Raw genomic sequence first — 21,234 nt, forward strand, 5'->3', positions numbered from 1 at the left:
CACACACACACACACACACACACACACACACACACACACACACACACACACACACACACACACACACACACAAACGTGTGCGCACACACTGGCATAAACTCAATACATTACAACTGCAGGGCTCTCTGAGAAATCAGCAAATCATTGGACGCCATTGACAACAAATGTAATCCATGAGTGTCAGCAAACAGATCCAATCATGTTCTGCCCGACTGCCCCCCCTGACTGTGTGGGGCCCCAGGGTTAGGCCGCCTAACCTTGCCTATACAACCAAGTATACGGCCATGACTGTGTGGGGCCCCAGGGTTAGGCCGCCTAACCTTGCCTATACAACCAAGTATACGGCCATGACTGTGTGGGGCCCCAGGGTTAGGCCGCCTAACCTTGCCTATACAACCAAGTATACGGCCATGACTGTGTGGGGCCCCAGGGTTAGGCCGCCTAACCTTGCCTATACAACCAAGTATACGGCCATGACTGTGTGGGGCCCCAGGGTTAGGCCGCCTAACCTTGCCTATACAACCAAGTATACGGCCATGACTGTGTGGGGCCCCAGGGTTAGGCCGCCTAACCTTGCCTATACAACCAAGTATACGGCCATGACTGTGTGGGGCCCCAGGGTTAGGCCGCCTAACCTTGCCTATACAACCAAGTATACGGCCATGACTGTGTGGGGCCCCAGGGTTAGGCCGCCTAACCTTGCCTACAACCAAGTATACGGCCATGACTATGTGGGGCCCCAGGGTTAGGCCGCCTAACCTTGCCTAGGCTACAACCAAGTATACGGCCATGACTATGTGGGGCCCCAGGGGGCCGCCTAACCTTGCCTACAACCAAGTATACGGCCATGACTATGTGGGGCCCCAGGGTTAGGCCGCCTAACCTTGCCTACAACCAAGTATACGGCCATGACTATGTGGAATTTGCCTACCCCTGCTCTTATTGAAGGTGGTCCATTTGCTCAGTACAATATTTCTGAGGGATATTTAGAATGTGTGCAGCAGGGTTGAGTATGTTGAATCTAGTTTGCATTACTACGATCTCTAATGGAGGATTTAGAAATGAAATAAAATGGCGATAGTATTCAGTGTGGGGCAGACGGCCGTCCAGTTAAAACACCAATGATGTCCGTTCAAAGAGATTTATTCCACTTCACACCCTCATCAACTATTCACCACTCTTTTCTGTGTTACACAGGTTCTAAAATGTCAAAGAATATAGGCCTACAGCACATTCACAAATCTGACAAATTAGATTAACAACTTTAAATCAGAAATGTCATGAAATGTTAATATGAGCGACATTCAAAGAGCATTTAAAGACCATCAAAAATACCACAGTTATTAAATCTGGCAAACATTTGTAGCCCAAGTGAAAGAAATTGTCATAATAAGCTACAGAAACATAAGTCTGTTAGCAGCAAATCCAACTAAACAGTACAAATAATAATGGCACATCATTACAAAAAGGGTACTCACTTTTAGTTGCACGCACACTAACAAAAACACAGAATGTCCAAAGCAAAAGAAAAACTAAAACTCTTATCCTTATCCACACTTTTCCTGGGCTGTGTGTGCTCCAGTTCCTGTCGATTTGATCCAATGAAAGCCAATGAAACTGGTCAGATGACCAATGATATCCAATGAAATCAACAGGAACTGGAGCACACACAGCCCAGGAAAAGTGTGGATAAAAACTGTTTTTTTGACTGGGGAGTCATATTTTGATGGCAGCAACTGCCTGTCATAATTTCACCCCCTCTGTATCAAATTATTGAAGAGTATTAAGATGTTGATATTCATTTTGTATTAATCTTTAGGGCCCCAAATCACACCTTAGAAAGCACGAGTGTCTATCTCAAACAAAGTGTTTTATGACTGTCTGTCATAATTTCACCCCCTTCTCTAGATACTTCTTGGATGTACATTCCTAGGGCGGGGTTACATTGAATGCCAACAAAATCACCTTGCGGGGAGAGGATGATGGAGAGAAAGATGAAGTCATCGAGATGAAGAGAGTGTTTGCATAAAGGTAGGGGATGAATGAGAGAGAGGCAGCGAGGAGGGGTGTGTGTGTGTGTGTGTGTGTGTGTGTGTGTGTCTGTGTGGGGGGGGGGGCATTGGTGACTCACAGACCTAAGCAGGTGTGACAATTCTGGAGCTTTCAAGGGAATAAAAGGTTATTCTGGCCTTGTACGCTGAACCCAGACACCTCTCTCCCTTCCTCTCTGTCTACCTCTTTCAATCTTCTTTCTTTCTTTCTTTCTTTCTTTATTTCGGCTGTGGCTCAGGAGGACGTAGAGCAGGTCGTCCAATGATCCATGGGTCGGCGGTTGAACATTAGTATAGTATAAGTAGAGGATCAAGATAGGTTGAAAAGTGGTCGTCCTTTAATGCCTACTAATTTCTTGAATACATGTTCATATTTTCCCTCATTAATTTATGCATTTCTTCTTTGGTCAAGCAAACTTGGAAATTTATTCAAGTAGGGAAAACATGGTTAGAGCACACATCTTGTTTGAATATGCAAATAAGATGGATTTGGCCACGTTTCAAAATGTGTGAGATTATGAAGGCATCTTTTTTTCTGTAAATGTCTTGTAGATGTGTTTCTCTAAATGTAATTCATTTCTAGTGGTGTATTGTAGCCTGTGATTGTCTTTGACATAAACTGTAAATGTAGGATAATATTGTCTATACAGTATATGACAAGCTCTGTTACTCTCTCCCTCTGTTCATCTTCTTCCTTTTCCACCACCGCTTACCATTTCTATCCATCTATAGTGTTTACCCTTTCCATCTGCCTTTGTTTACCCCAGCATGTGGCTCTGTATGTTAGGGGAGAGGAAAGTCCACACAAGCAGAAGGCTAGGGAGCAAGCTATCAGATTGGAACTCTACCACCTGCCAAGCCAAGCAATTCTTCCTTTTATGAGCCAATTGATATTCAGCTCACAGGCGATCCATTTTGTCAATGACAAGAGAAGCCAGGACAACCTTGCAACCTCCAACGCTAATAACATTGTAATGGTCAAAGATAGATCAAATTGAGTGCTGATAGCTGGAGAGGGTACGCAGCCTCCCATAACTATTTATCGGCGTGCAATATTTGCCTTCATTTGTTTTGAGCAGATGCATGCTTGGGTACACCTGCCGGTCGATCGTAATAGTTTTTCACATGGGTGGCCGATTGACAAAATGGTTCAACGTTTTGATGTTTGTTCAAAGAGCATCCACCTGCGAATAACGCATGCCGCGCGCCCAGAGACGCGAGGTGTGGGGAATTAACCCGGCCTCACTTTATATGCATGGGGCCAACTGTAGAACCCTGACCCTGCGATGCTCCGCTCAGCACTGTGACAGCTTCACTAACACTCACTTGACTTTCAGGAATTATACACTCCATGAATAGGACCTATAGTTGATTTCCTAGAACGGTGGTTTTAACTTGTTGATGCCCTGCAGGCACATCAATAAAAGGCACACCTTTAGGCCTATTCAGAAGAATATATAGCCTATAACACAAGTGTTATACTCCAAACATAAAATGTTGATTTAAAATGTCCCTCTATAATGACATTTCCAATGCCAGGTTGAAAGTGATTAATATATATTTTTTTAGAATTTCCCTCTGTATTGGGAAATGTGTGCACATATAAAAATGACCACTTATACAGTAGATTTAAAACAATTCATAACTTTTTGTTTGCGACTGAAGGTCGCATTTACTATGAAATCCTGCATCTCGTGTCCGTCCGTCACACCTCCATATATAGTTGCAAATCCATCATGCCTCGTGACATCTTGTGACATCATGGAGACCCTATAGATCTCCATATATGGATCTGACCTCGTGACATCACGTGACATCATGTAGACCATTAACGCCTCTATATATGGTCACGCCTCGTGACACGTCACGCCACCATATATATGGCCATCTCCATAATTATATGAAGATCACGACATTAACCTCATCAACCCTGGATAACCATACATGGAGAAGACTGGATCATCACCTAGGCTAGATCTGCATATATAGAGCCGGCCAGCAACTGGTATTAGGCCTATAATAGTCATGTGTATATGTCACAAAATCCCAAGGCACACCTGGACATGTGCCTCCCTTGGCAGTTGGCAGTTGGCACACCTTGGGAACCACACTGCCCTAGACGCTGTGTTGCACTTTCCGCTTGTACCTAAATGCCCTAAATGTTTTCTAATCTATTCATGTCAGCAGCAGGAAAGGGGAGAGAGAGGACAAAGGGATACTTTCAGGTCGGCAGTTATACACCTGCATCTTGTGCTCTGGTCCAGTCCCAGTGTATTTTATCAGATCCACTGAGGGGCAGTAGATAGCCTAGAATTAAAAGGCTCAGTCTCTGGCTGCCCATAGCTCAGTGCAGAGGGATTCAACTGATTACACACTGGTGGAACATTACTTTATTCATATCAATTGCAATAACACTGACGCAATAAATTAATTAGAGCCGCATTAAAGGTGCACCCACCGGGACAGAATCATTGCCCAATTTATTGGACACATCATGCATCCAGGGTTAGGCAATGATGTCATCATGAATTAATTATGTGAGAAAGCACCATGAGCCTCTCTGCATGGCCTTATTTATTATATTAATAATAATAATAATAATAATAATAATAATAATAATAATAATAATAATAATAATAATAAATAATAATAATAAAACCGCCTCTGACATTGTGGACATACCCACAACAGTGCCGAAAAACTAATGAAATCGTGCAAAACAATAAGGTATAGGAGTTGGCTGCCAAAAAGAACATATAGCCTATCTAGCAGATAATTAATTATATAACCATTTAGCTTTCTAATCTGTTCTACAGTCAAAAAGTCACAAAAATGACCAGAAATAGCAAAAAGATATATGCCTATAAAATCACAAAGCATATTTGCAATACTACATGCTGTGAACTTGTAGAGCTGCTATTTCTGAAATGAATAAATAAATCAATCAAAATAACTGAAAGTGTGTCTGTGCTGGCAATTGACATTATATTCAACCAATGAAAAGTATTAACACAAAAATCAGAAAAGTTTTTTTCCCCCCTTTTTTACTTTTTTTACCCCAGCCTATACAAGATTTCCACCTGACAGCCACGAATATAAATGAGGCTGCGATGGGCGGGGTCAGACCAGCAATAAGCTGTGTGCTTCTCTGAGCTCACTTCCGCTGGTTGAGTCCCAAATCATTCTCCAGTCACCAGCTTTTGTTCTTCCATTTCCACAGAGCGCTGCTGCTGCAAGGAGACAGCGCACACACACACACACACACACACACACACACGCACACACACAGACACACACACACACACACACACACACACACACACACACACACACTCATCCACACATACACGCAGTCAGACAGCACAGCAGCAGCACTACTCTGTGCTCGCCAAGAGCGCGTCAGCCACATGCAAAACGCAATCTGCTGCGAAGTGGATACGCGCTCCATAGTTACATAACTGGACTATACTCTTTTAACATCGTCGGTGGTGGTGGGGTTTTTGTTTTTACGCGTTTTACGCATCGAGCCATCTCCCATCATCACAAACTGATTTTACTTTTTTTGTTATTTTTGTGTTCTTTTATAAAAAAAGAAAAAATGGAGAGCGACGGAAAATATCTCCCCGAGCTCCTGGCGGAGAAGGACAGCCTGGACGTGTCTTTTACGCACGCCATGAAACTTTTATCTGCAGGTAAAGTGTATTCTTGGGCGATGTTTGCTTAAGTACAGCGTCCCGCACTCTAATGTTGCAGCAATACTGTTATTACACTGCTATGGCTTGTACTAAACTCGCACCTCGGTGCTGTGTGTGTGCGCAGCGTGTGTGTGTGCGCTGCGTGCACGCTGGACGAGACATACCTCCCGAGTCCCTATTATAATCGCTCACAATAAATCATCTTGACTCACACGTCACCAGTGCACCACCCGACCCAACACGTGTTAGGGGAATATATTATATTTATATGTTATAATAGTCGTGTTTAAATAAGATCAATATGCAATGTTATAGGCTACTTATGTTGTAGGGTAGGCCTGTGTGGTATAGCTTTATCTGATATGGTTCAGGTGGGAAAGCCTTCTCTGCGGCTACGACGTGTCGTGTGTGTCCCGATCGCTGCGTAATTACAACGAGCCTGCTATGCTGCATATTACTGCGTACAGTGCGTATATAGTCGCCTACAACTGTGTCGCTTGCCGACAAGACTTATCTACACGCTGGCCGCCTCCGCTCTGGTCGACAAGCGACGCCGTCGAGCGATTGTATAGTAGTAGGCTACTGTACATACATTAAATTAACTTGAAAGCGAAAGCCCCCCAAAAGAGAGACACGCCATGCCTGTTGTGATGAAATGTAAAAGTTAGCGGCGTGCTCATAGGACACACACATATTATTCGGCAAAAGCCACAGCTTTCTAGAATTGTCCGTAAGAATGTTGCACACAATTAATTCAATGTGCGACAATGTGACAGGGTCACCTCAATACTTTGCAGCCTGAAGGAGGTGGTGGCGTGTTCACGCAACGAGGTAAACATCAGCCAGTCTGCGGGCTATAATAACGGTGTCTCAGCATTCTTGTTCACTGCTGCTCCGTCTTGGAGAATGATAAGCAGGTTATTGTTGTAATGGTTAATGGAAATGGCACTTCTTTCCGTCTGACATCAAAGCTTTGTGTTAAAATCTGTGTGACCTGTCTGGTCCATTAAATCCATCAGCTCCACTGTCCCATGTGCTTTTCAAATGGTTGGTGGCAAGCTCTGCATGCTGCAATGTGGTTGCTTTTGTTGCTGCCAAGTCGATGAATAAATATATAATGGTAAATTAATAATTGGCTGACAGAAGCATTAAAGCATAGAGTCTGCCGGACTGTATATTTCATATATTACCACCAAGATGCTTGAAGCATCACCTTTTTGGTGGGTAATACATTATTATCCATGGTTGAATGTTCCAGTGTGCAGAGTAGATTCTGTTTTTATGTGTTCTTCTGTGTCTATACTAAGCACCTATAGGAATTTTAGTCATTTGGATGTGTGTGCCTTTGTAAACGTTTTTAATGAATAGACTAAGCGGCCTGCATAGCTTCTTTGTCCAGGATTCTCACAGAGGTACACCTAAAGTATAATAGCCTAATATGCTTTGTACAGAGGCAATGGCTCTCGAATTCAGTGTGTCGGCCAGTGAGTGCCCTCGGCTCTCTCAGTAAAGGAGACAGACATCTCCAGTATAGCTCTCCTCCCCCTGCCCTGTACAGCCGGTATAGACAGTGCGATAGCTGGCACGTCTGCTGCACATGGCAGTTTTAGCACTTGTCATGGCCAGAGGTGAGGAGGCGGCTGTGATGGCACTGTGGGTATGTGCATGATGTGGCCCTGGAGGCTGGGTGCCCTGGCTGCCACTGTGGAAGAGAGGTGATGCAAGGCACAGCTTAGCTCAGCTCAGCCCGATGCTGTGTGTGTGAAGGCACTGGAGGTGGGGGGATTCATGGCTGTAGTAGACTAAAAATAGACACAGTTAAACTCTGAGAATGTACAAGTGTAATATAACCAAATGGACATCATTGTGTATAGGTCAAATAATCCTAAGCACCTATAGGAATGTTAGGCATTTGGTAGGGCTGATTGGCTGAATGATTTGGGGAACAAATTGTAATTGCAGTACTTCAGTCCAATGATGCAAATGGCATTCAAGTCATTTTATGAGTGTTGTCGTTGTTTACAGTAGGCTATAGCCACCACCACATTAGATATTGTCAACATATAAACTGCTAATTAAAGGACTTCACCGGTGTTATTGCATGTTTACTAGATCCCCCATTTTTAATTAGTATTTTCAGGTGATAAACACACCTTAAAATGATCTACTAATCTGGCTAATATTCACCGTGCCTTGCTGAAGTCATGAAGGGCGTTTGATGTTTGTTCATAAAATAATCTTTGCTCCAGTCGACTTTGTAGACCTTTCAGAATAATCTGTGCCTTAAGTTACTTTGAAATGTAATGATAAATGTCACTTTGATTAAAAATAAAGGGGGCATAAAGTTACCTGTGTTTGATTACCAATCTCTCGAAGTTCAAATGAATGGGAACCTTGCTAAAGGGTCTAGGAATAACGCAAAACAATATGGTAATGTTTTGGAAAGTTGTCAGCAGAAATGTAAAGTATATAGCATCTAACCAACGGGCAAAATATAAAAAACACCTGTATGTTCCTTTAACATGTGAGGGTGAAATGAATCAACTTGTTTTATAGACCAACTAGTAGACAAAGCACTAGAAGACCTTGTTTACAAGTACATTTTGACCCCCTCTCTCATGCAGTATTGTAACCTCTGTGATTTGAGTATTGCAGTGACTTTCCTTTTTTATTCTTGTGTTTAACTCTGACCTCATGACAGGAAGGCTGACATGGCACAGAAGATACTAATTTTAGAACAAACCTGTTCTCATGTGGCATACTTCTCAAAGCCAGGCAATCCACGTCTGACATAATGCCATGCCACCCAAAGCTCTGTTTGATGTCTTGATTGATTGAAGCTGCGAGTACATGTATCAAGTTTTTGCATCCAAAACAATATGCCTGAAACAGATACCTTTTCCTTTTTATAGAGGTCGATAGAATCCAGAAAGGGGAGTCCAAAAAGGAAGGAGGAGAAACCTATCTGGACCTTTTCACAACAAAGAACATCAAACTTAAGGAGCGAGTGCTCATACCTGTAAAACAGTACCCAAAGGTGAGCTTAGTCCCTTTACCCCCTTTGTTGACAACATTGTTATCTGCAATTACGCAGCCGACATGTCTAGAATTTTAACAAATCTTTCAAAAATAGCTGATGATCTACAAGCTCATCATGATGCATTGTGATCTAATAATGAGCAATTCTTTAACGCCTCGAATATGTAGATAATATAAAATAAAATAAAGTTCAGATAGTGTTTATTTTGTATCTATCAAAACGGATTGGTCTGTATTTATTTGTTTGCTTATAAGTTAAATATTCTCATAAATTGGTATTAGCATTGGACCCAAAAATCTGGCATAAATTAGGCTTTAATTTCCCAACCCTATCCTCTCTATAACCCCTGTCTTCTTAGCCCCTCTTGATTTAATTCATTCTGCAGGCGAGTTTCAATTACACAAACGCATCGGGTCAAATTACTCCTCTCAACCTTGATCTATTAGCTCAGGTGTATATAATTACCCTGGACTCAACTGCGTTTTAAAACCCCAGCAAAAGGATCAAAATGTTAATAATATATGGAAAAGGATATTGCTGTGCTGACTGTGTCGTGTTCGCGTTTCAGTAAAGCGTTAGTTATTTTATTCCGAGACGCCTTGTGGCTTGATTGCCTGACCTCAGGTGGTTTCATCTGTATGTATTTGATCTATATATGGCACAGACATAATATGGTGACATTGATTGCAGAAACACGTGTTATGCCGTGTCGGTGGCGGAAGTTGTTCAGGCACAACCTGTCTCAATGTAAGACATTTATATTGCTAGCTATAAATATACCTTATTATATAATATGGGTTGTCTTGTTTCTGTCAGCCCAGGTTGACTCGGTTACATTGGCTGCTGTCATACCCTGGTGGTGTGGTTAGGACTAGATGAACTTGCTGTGATTTTCAAAGTGGATAGCATAATGGTGCAGATAGATGGGATACTTATTTTTGCATTAGGGGAGGACAAAAATGGACGTAAAGCTCAGTTCTAACGAGAAGATCCCTAGATGTCGCCCTGTCTGTCTCCAGAACTAGATCAATACGATGTAGAAGTACTGTCTGTAGAGCTGGACAGTCCTCTGTCCTCAATACTGCTCCGTTTTTACATCATAAACCACAACATTTTGGAACTTCAAAACTTCAAACTTCAAAGCAGTATTGAGGACAGAGTGATTTCTTTCTTATACTCAAATTTGCATAACATTGCTTCCGTACGTTAATGCCCCAAAACAAGCTTGAGCTTGTAGATCTGCTATTTCAGCCATTTTAGAAACATTTGAAAGTGGTCAATATTGTATGACTTTTTTATATAAATATTTAACAAATGAAAAGTATTAACAAGAGCTCAATTTCTACCCAACAGTGACAATCATTTACCACAACCTTTGAATTGGAACTGGAAAGCTAACGGGTGATTATTTTTCTGAGGGGGATCCTCAAATTAGCATATTCTCTTCCTGAACATCCCAGGGAGGCAATATTTTTAAGTTAAAACGTCTCCATTAAGCACCTTTCTGCTGGTGTGCCAAAGATGAATTTCCATTTTATGTCAATTTAATGGACAATAAAGTTTTCTTTATCTTTATAGCTTTGACCTTAATCATTTGTCTGTAATCATATTTTCACAGAGGTTATACTGCATTGCATGAAATTGCAAAGCAGTGTACACAGATTTCACTCTATGCTTAGATGACTGTAGTGAACATTTACCGGTAGTATCATTGGCTTTTGTATCGACCCACCGTGGTAAATATACCACTGAAGGCATTCAGTGCACTGCACTCATGCCAAAACGCTACCTTTCGGTAATCACCCCCCTAATTTGGTTTTGTTCTGCTTGGGTTTCAGTTCAATTTTGTGGGGAAGATTCTGGGACCTCAGGGCAACACAATCAAACGTCTGCAGGAGGAGACTGGAGCCAAGATCTCTGTGCTCGGCAAGGGATCCATGAGAGACAAAACCAAGGTAATGCACTGTGCTTTTGTAAGCACACCTGTGGGATCTGGGTTACCGGTAGCCATCAAACATCTGTCCTCTATTCGAGATGGACTTGTGGGTTCCCAGCTGTTGTGGATGTGGAGGATAATTAAGGCATGCATGAATGTAAACCCAATGGCAGCCGCTTGCTGTGCAATCTGCATCTGTCATAGACAACTTTAGGATAGCCCTGTATAGTAAACTTGTTATTGTGATTATCAAACCATGGCTTGGAGCCCTACTACAGGCATCTTATAGTACTGTACTTTGAAAAGTCGGAAGGACGGACGGACGGACAGAGAGACAGACAGACAGACAGACCTCCTTTAGACTCCTGCAGAGCGACACTTTGGTTTGCTATCATCAGCACACCAATGTCTGATGCTGTGGAGGCTAGATTAAATGCAGCTCTCTAATGCATAATTTGCTTGAATTTGAGCCACATAGGCCCTATATTTAGTCAACCGATTTCCCAAGGGCTCCGTACTAGGCCCCTCCGGTTATCCCTGTCTTAATATCTGATTTACACATCACGGCATGTTGTGAGCTTGTAGATCGGCTATTTTGCAGAATGTTAGCCGCAGAATAGGGACACTAGCATTCCAAGTGGTTTGACTGTGTGCAGAATGAGAGGTGTCTTTAGTTTATCCGTGTGCCTGACTGCATTTCAGGAGGAGGGACTGAGGAAAGGCGTTGAGCCCAAGTATGCCCACTTGTCCATGGAGCTGCACGTCTTCATCGAGGTGTTTGCCCCCGTGCCAGACGCCTACCTGCGCATGGCCCACGCCATGGAGGAAGTCAAGAAGTTCCTATTTCCTGTAAGTGGGTCAAGCCCTTCTTAGCTATTGTTGTCATGCTCCGTGTTCCGGCATTAACTGTGTCAAGTGGTCACGAACGCAACCCGCATGTAAATCGCAGTTTTTGCTATGCTGAATGAGCACGAAAACGCAAGCCCGTTATACACACACACACACAGGCACAGGCCTGAAAGCTTCTCCAGTAACGGCCCAAGGGGTTCTTTAATAATTGACTTAAGATATGCCTTTCAAAAAGGTCTGGGGTGGTTTGCAGGGTTCGTGTTGGGGAGAGGAGAATCTAAAGTGGACCCAGCAGGACGGCTAGAGCAGATGAAGTGAGTATTTACCAGGAGCAAACGGACCTTATGGCATAGTCGAGTCGAGGCACGTAAAGCAATCAGCTTAAGCGGAGGAATTGGGTTTCTTTTCACCGTGTCAGCACGGTGAACCGTGCCCTATCTGTTTGTCTCCTTAGAAGTCTTTCATGTTCATCTATATGCATCCAAAGCATCACTCTTTGAGGGGTGCTAGCCCCTCCAATGCCTGGCTTTTGAAATTACGTCACTTTCGAACACAAATCGAAATGGCAGCCAAGTCTATGGACTCTGAATGTTTGTTTTACAGCAGTTAAACAAACAACGTGAAACATCATGTTGCCAATAAATATATCTTGTGACTGGTATTGTTTTATCCAATAACATGATAGTGGCAGTGAATCTGCAATGAATGTAAGTGACTCTGCCAGTCAAGTTTGACTGCTCTATGGTGAATCTTGCCCTGCGTGGCCTGTATCTAGCTTGTTTTATGTTGAGAGTTTGTGGGGTTTAGGCCAGCTGGGCCTGCCCTGCTGTGGAGCCAAGGCTCGCCCGTGTGTATTCTAACTGTGCCTTGTGCCATGGGTCGGCCAATGGGCCAGGTAATGTGTCTTAATGGCTTTTTGGTTTTCCAGTTAGCGCTCAGTGGCAGGAGAAGTTAATGTGTTTTGGATCAGAAGAGAAATAAATGGGCTGATGAAGTGATGTATTATTATATTATTATATCATATCGCTGTGTTGCATAAAAGGACATCCCCTGCGGATCCCCTATGAAGATCCCCTCAGAAAGGGGAACACATAAAAACAACTGGATGACTTTGCTAAAATGATTGATTTCCACCAAATATATATTGTGAAAGAAAGTCATGCAGAGCTTTGTTTCATTTCATCTGTGTCGGTCTATGAAGGGCGTGGTTGTAATACCTCCCTCTTTTACAGTCCATTAGATTTCCACAATGTTTCATCACAATCGCTAGAAAAAATAAATTCCTGTCTATTAGTTAGATTGAGACAGGTTGGCGTGCCAGGGCGTGGTAAAAAAAACCACCGACCGGGTTAAACGCAAGCACAGTCCCATTGCTCCGAGCCAGGGATGAATTTGTAATCAGACAAAATGTGTTTGTCTTATTTGCCTCCCTCCAGATAAATTGAACACTCCTTTCCGTGGCTGCATATATTCTAGTAATATCTGGGTTTCTTTTCTTCCCCCGACCATCACATCATTAGAGTGCCTTCACCATCCCTGAGTGATTTATGAAACCGAATCGATTGGGTCACAGTTCTGTTCCCCCGCCACGGCGCCCACCCCCGCGCCGGGAGGAAGGTGGCGGATTGTGTCGGCAGGATTTGTGCCGCTCGAACAGGCGCGGGCGTCTCTAATCCGTGCCCACCTTATTGTTTTCCACAGCGATGGAAATGGGTTAGCCGCTCATGTGACCCGCAAAAGGGCCCGCAAAGTCGAGTCGCTCACCTCGTACGTGCAGAGGTTCCTAGGCCTGACGCACGAGTGCAGGCGGGGCGCTCTCCTTCTTTATCACTTCCTCTCTCCCCTCCAGCACTCTCTCCGCCGCCGACTCACAGAGACTTTGTTGTGCAGTATTCTGCCTGCTCCGTTAGGCATTAGGGGGGACGCCGGGTATCGAGCGGCTGGGTAATTGCCTTCTGCTCTTTTATTCATGGCTCCTTTCTCCTGCTTTGTCCTAAACTCTTGTCCTCTTCTCTTTTCTCTCTATTACTTTCTCCTCCCGTGTCCTACACTGTTTCTCACTCTCCTTTTTCATTTTTCCCCTGTGTGTGTGTGTGTGTGTGTGCGTGCGCGTGTGTGCGTGCAGGATTTGATGGATGAGATCTGCCAAGAGCAGTTCATGGAGATGAGCTACCTGAACGGTGGCCAGGAGCCTGGAGCCGGAGCCGGAGCCAGAGGCAGAGGAGGCCCGCCTGTCAGAGGCCGCGGGGGACCTCCTCCTGGAGCACCCAGGTGAGCAGAAGCATCCTACTCACACAGACGCACGCACGCAACGAATCCATGCAATATAATAAAAGGCTCGTCATCACATTTCTCATCGGCGACCCTCCTCTTTTCCAGGGGCAGGGGTATGCCCCCTCGTGGCGGTGCCGTCAGAGGAGCTTTGACCCGAGGTGGCCCACCCAGGGGTGGCCCAGGGAGGGGTGCGCCGGGCAGAGGAGGACCCCCAGCTGCTCCCTCCAGGGGCGCCGCGGCACCCCGGGCCAGGCCCCCCGCCGCCGGACCCCCGCAAAGGATGGCTCCGCCGCCCCCCCATACCCCCGTCGCAGCGGAGTCCTACGACGAATACGTGAGTTCATGACATGCCGGCACATGCGGTGTTGGCAAAGGGCATGACTTTGCAATCAGTCGTTAATATGCATGACTTTTATGCTCTCCAGCTCGCGGAGAATGATTGAATGTTTTTTTTTTATGACTATAAGTGCAGAGTGTGAGGGGGAGAGATTGTTCTGATGCCAGCAATGGAATTTGGGGCGGAGTATGTCTTGCCTTAGCAGGAGTGCAGTACTTTGGGTAAAGTTTGACATTCATGATTCTTGATTTTAAGTCTCTGCCTCTCTCTGTCTCTGTCTCTCTCTCTCTCTCTGTCTCTCTCTCTCTCTCTCTCTCTCTCTCTCGCACAGTCGTATGATGAGAGCTACACAGAGACGGCCTACGACTCATACGACAGCAGCTACTACAGTCAGCCCCAGGCGTAAGTGGAGCATCCATCTCACTTTCAGCTACTTGTCACCAATTTGACACGTAATGGGTTACGTCTTGGGTTAGGGTTAGGGTTAGAATAAATCTTTATAAAAAAAAGAACTACATAACACTTTTGGCAAAAAAAAAGAAAAAAATATATAATTAAAAATATACTGATACACTGTAGAGAGTGCTTTATTCTATCTATTTTGTGTCTGCTGAATTTGAGTAGATTGCTAGTTATTTGTCAGGTCTAAGATGTCTCATGCTATAAAAAGAAGAAGAAAAAAAGAGAGATAAAAAAAACAACAGGCTTTGATCTTGGGATCTAATCGTCATCCCTCAGCAGTTACAGACACGCAGCTAGAGAATGTTTTTAAAGAGTGTCTTACTGTCTTCTTTCTCTTTCATTTCTACCAATCAGAGAACCAGAATACTACGACTATGGTCACGGAGAGACAACGGAATCATACGAATCCTACGGTAAGAATTACTATCCGTGTAAAGCCGGATTCGTACTTGGTTGCACGCTGACGTTGGATGCCAGAGATAGAAATGCCATTAAATGGGAGTCCTTGAAATTAAACGGGTTGAGAATCTCTGCTAGAGCTGTAAATATCTTCTCTTATGGGGGTCCCTGGCATATCTTTTCAAATGGGGGGTTCCGCAGGCTAATTAGTATCAATTTGGGGGTACTTGACATGAAAAAGTTTGGGAACCACTGTCCTATACAGTATGTACTGTGCTGTCGGACATGGTGCGACATGGATCTCATGCATGTGTGTGTGTGTGTGTGTCCTCTCTGTCCTTTGTCTCTGTGTGTCTGTCCCAGGCCAAGACGACTGGAATGGCACCCAGAGACAGGCTCCAGGGAAGGCCCTTCCTCCCCCCAGAGTTGCCAAGACGCCTTACAGGGAGCATCCCTATAGGCAATACTGAACAGGACTCACCTTAACGAGCAAACCCCTGACTACCGCCTGTCTACCCACGGCAGCTCGCGCTTTAAGCAGCCCGACAAAAGTAATTGTCTGTTTTGTCTTTGGTTTGGTCTTTTTTTTATTTTTAATCTTCTTCTTTTTTTCTTTTTTTGACCTACACTGGACTATTTTTTTACGAGAACTGGCCGAATTGGTTTTGGGATCTGAGACCGCACCTCACCCATTTAGATGGGTTTTTAGAGAAGGAAACCGTGCAATGTTTTGAGTTATTTATTTTCTTTACTTTTATTTTGCTGTATTTTCTTTCCCCTCTGAACCCCATTACACCCTGGCTATTTTTTGCATTGTTGACCTTTTTATTTTTTACTCTTTGGGATTACATGGAGTTTCTAGAGGAGTGTTTAGCAGGCTCCTTATCAACGTGTTAGTGTCTAAGGAAACCATTTTAATTGTCTATTATAAAAAGAAATTGTTGAGGGTCAGTTGCAGATTCCCATTTAGGCTACATTTCAAAATTCTGTTTTAATAATAGCCAAATAAAATACCTTTCTAAACTTTCAATTATGTAATTTAGAAAACAAAAACAAAACAATATATATCTATACGTACATATTAAATCAAGTGAAGGAAAAATCAGTGTTAATGGAATTAAGTATGATTCTTTCTTGATTATGCTTCCCATTTGTTTTTAAATAGTTCTAAAAGTTGTCCATTTAGACTTTAGGCAGCAATATTTGTCATTGTACTTAGAGTTTTGAAATATAGCCCTAATAGACTCTGTTGAGATGGACTGTCCTCATATCCTTAATTTGTTTTTTTAAATGTTAAACATTAATTTTAAGCCTCTGAAGACTAAATGTCCTTTTATTGTTAACTTACAAGAACATGGCCAGGAGTTGGCCCCTTTTGTTCTGCTATAAAAAGGTCCAGGTCTTCATTGTGTGATCTGACTATAAACTGCATGCGGATTGGGACAGAAATCTCCACATGGGTCTTCTCTTTCTGTAGAGAAAGGGATCCTGCAGCTTAATCCGAACTATTGTACATATTTTAAAACGTTCCAAACTGTACTTATTCTGCCACTAGTATCTGTACCCTCTCCATAAAATGCATTATGCTACATGTGTAAGCTTGCCTAAATAGGTAACTAAATCTGTCAAAAAAAGATGTTTTGCAGCAGTTTGTCAATAAAGCTTAGTTTGTTTTTTATGAAACTTAACTTGGTTTATTTGTTTCCTGTCCTAGTAAAATGAAATGGCCTTTTTTAAACGACCTTTCGAGCAGTCAGTCATATAGGTGTTTTGCTTTGTTTCCTCATTCAAAACCGCATTTTTTAAATCTAAATGAATGTATTGACGTCTGACGACTTTAACCTTCCTAAATGACTGTCTTGATTGATTATCAAAAGAGCACAACTTATTCTTTTTCTCTCTTTCTATACTTTTTAAAAAGGACCCCGAGGTAAGACCTCTAAATTAACCTGGATAGCTTCCTAATGTGTATAGAGTTCTAAAGCATTGAATGCCTGGGTATGTATCAGACCTTTTTCAATCCTCTTACCTGTGGTCGTAATCGTTAATGAGAATTGCATTGATTAGCACCTGAAAATTAACTGAATTCAAACCACCATTCAGGTCTAGGCTTCATGTCACGGTTGACGCCTACGCGATGGCTACGTTTAGTAAAGAGTAATGGCAGTACAATGGAGAGGATGGTTATAACCTAGAACACTCCTCTGTAAAGGTAACCTAACCCTAAATGTTTAATTTGGTTGTTTATCAATTGACATAAACTTGCTGGTAAATGCGTGCAATTTCTTAAAACATTATTGCAGTCATGGCAAAAAAATGGGGGCGAGGGGAGAAAAAAAAAGAAATCAACTCAAAAGTAAGAAAAATGTAACTTCCAATATTATGTAATAGTGAATTTTATGTACTAAAATAACTCTTGTGTACTAACAAAATATCCCACAATAGTGTTAATGCAACTCTTGCTAAAATGAACCAAGCCGAATCCATCTGTCAATATCTTATGTACAGTTCAGCTGCTGCTACTTTTTTCTTTGCAATGTGTGTGTAAAGGTTGTTATACAGTAAAATAAAATACAAAACGTTTCTACCTATGCCAAGTTATCCAAATGAAAGCTGGAGTTGCATGACTATACCTACTCCTAGACTTTGCATGACTTTTGCAGATAAAGTTTCTCCTAGTGTTTTGAGACGTGGTATTGACTTGATGTTTATCCTTCTCCCAGGCAGCAATATGGGCCACAGAGCACCCCGAGATGGACAGTCCACTGAAGTGAGACCCTCCAAACCTCAGGTAGGTTCAGAACTACAGTACATGTCTTGTATGCTTGTTTTTCCCTGAGGCAGGGAGGTTACAGCAAGTTTTTAGTTAATACATGCCTGACTTTTTCTTTTTTCTTTTGTGAAAAGTGGAATAAAAAATCACAGTATCACAGGATCAGTGCAAACTTGTGCACTTCATCCCGATGATATTCACATCCTTTTAAGGGTTGGTTGATTCCGATGATTAGCCGGCGCCAGGGAGTTTACGTTGCCTTCCTGACAGTGCTAGTGAACTGGTGTGTAGCGGCACTATAGCCTTGAGCGCAAATGCAGATGTCAACATGATCCAGCTGGGAAAAGTGGCTAATGAGGATCCATAGCTCATGCCTCTGACAGGAGAGAACGACTGGCGAGTCTTAAAATGGAACCAGTGAGGGGGCTGGTGGGTTTCTCCTTAAAGGGACAATATCGTGATTTTCAACATAATATACTAGGGCTGGCCAATATATTGATATCATACTGATATTGTGATATGAGAATGAATAGATGTCGTCTGGGAATTTGGATATTGTGATGTCTCTTCCTTAAGCCCCATTTAAATAAATGCTATTATAACATGTTGAATGATTGCGTAAATAGCCGATCTATAAGCTTTTGTAGATCTGCTGGTAGATTTGAGAGAGACAGACAGAGAGACAGACAGACAGAGAGAGTCATAATACGATATCATAACATCGATATCCAAATTATTTTATCCATATGGCCCATCCATATTATCTATAGTATATTTGTTTTTGTCAGCCTTCTGTGTCTCTACAACCCCCCCACGTCCTGCAAAAGCCTACACGGGTTGTATAAGGACGCGCTGTGATTGGCCAGTAGCCACTTTGAGTGGCAGTCGGGGCAAACGCTCTCGCCAGAACATTATTTACAAATTTCTGCCTATTCGACACGGCAACTCGCTCGCTTCAGCTCGCTCGGTGGCGTCTCACACTTGAGACGGCGGGCCTCCGCGGCGGTCTAGTCCATAGAGTAATATATTGGGTCTAGACCACAGTTGTTGTAGGCGAGAGGCCGACAGGCGAGAGGCACTTATACGCGTTGGCCACAGAAGCGTTCTAAGCACAACCCGTGTAAGATTTAGAATGTTGCGTCAAATCCATGAATGTGAATACGATGAACCTTACTTCCTGTTCTTTTGTCGCAACCCTTGGCGACCATGACATTGACCCACTTTGCGGTGTTTACAGCAAACTAGCAATCATGACTTCAGAACATATGAAGAGTTTACTGTAATTGCAACCATAAACCATATGGCCATGAGTCATGACAGGCAGGGTAATACTGGTCCATAAAATGCACCATGGGAAATGCTGCCAACACCGGGAAACACAGAAATGGATATATGGGAATTTTCACAGTCAATATGGATTGTAACTATTCTTGTAGATTATGATGACGTCAACAAATGCTCAAATATACCCAGGTACACGAAAGCCACATTTTATAACAATGCTGATCAGATTCCCCAAGATGTATAGTGTTTGTGCAGGAGGTTATAATGAATACAGTCTGTTTAGTGATAACATTCTGCAGCAGCTAACCCAGTGTATCGTTGTCATGTGTCTGTCTGTGCAGTTATAGGCTGTGTACGGGAGCAGTCCTGTGTGGAGGATAATGGTCAAAGCGAAAACCCCGGGTCTCCCCCGGTGAAAGGAGGTTTTTACCCACAAGGCTCCTGTTTCTGGCGGGCTGGGGAGTCGGGAAAAGCGAGGCCTGCTGCCAGGACAGCGATGGGACACAGATGCTGGGCTGTGGGGAGACGAAGCCAGCCCAGACTCCCTTCGGAAAACAGGACAAAGACTGCAACTGTTAAGGCTTGTCCCTGGGAATCGAGGATGGCCAGAGAGAATTTAATGAACGGCAACAACGGACATCTTCAAACTCTTGATCTTTTCTTTTTCATATGAACAATTTTAACGAATTAGTGAAGACCTCTACAATATTGCATTGCTTCAAATTGCTCTCATGCTTTAGTGCGCCAGAGAAAAATCATAAACACATCTGTGTTTTAAAGCGTTGTATTTTTGTACATTGTACTTGTGTGTAGTTTAGTAACCCATGCGTTTATGTCCATGTGAAATGAGATTGCGCCTGTGTGAGTAAAAGATGCCTGGAGAGAGTGAGAATTTGTATATTGTTATCGTTGGGTTCTCTGCTTTGTTGCATACACGCACGCACGCGCGCACCATGGCGCAGCTAGCCTATGTAGCCCTGAGGACATCTAATGGTAATGTTGAGCCTATTTGCATGTATGCACATGTAGTCTTCCTACGGATCCACAAAGCTCTCGCAACAAATGTTGGGCTGTTCACCCCAGTTCAGCATTCAAATATGGTAATTCGCTGAGACGGAAGCCAAGTGTGCTTGTGTGAGGGAGTGAGAGAAGGTGAAGAAAGACAAATCCTGCCATCTTTCACTCCAATCTGTCCTATTCTACATACCTCTAAGGGCTGGGCGATGTGACTTCAAATCAGTATTATTTCAAACCTTTGCCCTATTTTAAAAAATTACACAATTTGTACTACAATGTAGTACAAAACAGGGTTAAGTGGTAAATCAATTTAGTCGATTATAAAACATCTAATATATAAATATAAATATAAATATCGGTTGTGATATTATTGTTTAATTGCCCTGCCTTCCTCCCTCTCGTCCATCTTATCCCACCTCCCTCCCATGCATCTCTGTCCCAAACTATCTCCCTCAGATTTATCCTATCGCATATTCCACCCATCCTATCTTATCTCTCTCCCATTTGTCCTATTATCCCTCCCATCCCGTCTCCCCTGATGTGATTCACACCCAGCCATTTTTCTCCCATTACCACTGATGACATTATATGGTCGGTCTGTGGGTTTCCGTTACTGTACATTTGGAGGTCAGAACTCTCCTTTCCTGAATTCAAATCAAGTACTTCTGCCCTGATCTCCCTATTATACTTAACCCATTCTGACCTGAGATCAGATTCATACGAGGTTTCCACGGGACACACACTGGTCTGATTAACCCATTCTGACCTGAGATCAGATTCTAAAAATGTCAGTCGTTCTTCGAATTTTTCAAAAATAGCAGACCTACAAGCTCGTATCGCGCCACTCGGTGGCGCGATATGAGCTTGTAGATCTGCTATTTTTCAATAGCTAAAGCATAACATGATGCCAACACCAAAATGGGTGCCCGGTCAGAATGGGTTAACATTAGCCAACTTACAGGCTCCATTTATTTTATTGCCCAAAAATAATGGTAAAGAAAAATGCCTGGGGCATCAAATGGCATCAAGAGATGAAACTTTATTGGGCCATATTCCACATGCGGAGATCATCTTTCAGTCTTTATTTGCCCTGAAAGTCTCAAGTAATGATTTCTTT

The 21,234-nt window shown here is 43.0% G+C and overlaps 1 protein-coding gene across 2 annotated transcripts; it reads left to right on the top strand.

The window, feature by feature from the left end:
* The first annotated feature begins 5,303 nt into the window (after nt 1–5,303).
* On the top strand, nt 5,304–17,828 carry khdrbs1b (KH domain containing, RNA binding, signal transduction associated 1b). Of its 2 annotated transcripts, XR_013965637.1 has the most exons (10): nt 5,540–5,743; nt 8,659–8,783; nt 10,625–10,741; nt 11,425–11,571; nt 13,697–13,842; nt 13,951–14,179; nt 14,514–14,584; nt 14,999–15,057; nt 15,407–15,594; nt 17,767–17,828. XR_013965637.1 is itself a non-coding variant. In XM_080787426.1 (9 exons), exons 1-9 carry the CDS (start codon nt 5,650–5,652, stop codon nt 15,511–15,513), a joined length of 1,095 nt encoding a protein of 364 aa, XP_080643552.1. In that variant the 5' UTR covers nt 5,304–5,649; the 3' UTR covers nt 15,514–17,581. The 2 variants fall into 2 exon arrangements, 1 of the variants encoding a protein (XP_080643552.1); XM_080787426.1 differs by lacking the exon at nt 17,767–17,828 and having other exon boundaries at nt 5,304–5,743; nt 15,407–17,581.
* The last annotated feature ends 3,406 nt before the right edge of the window (nt 17,829–21,234 follow it).

The sequence above is a fragment of the Protomyctophum bolini genome, assembly GCF_963924005.1.
Source record: "Protomyctophum bolini genome assembly, chromosome: 17".
Classification (NCBI taxonomy): Eukaryota; Metazoa; Chordata; class Actinopteri; order Myctophiformes; family Myctophidae; genus Protomyctophum; species Protomyctophum bolini.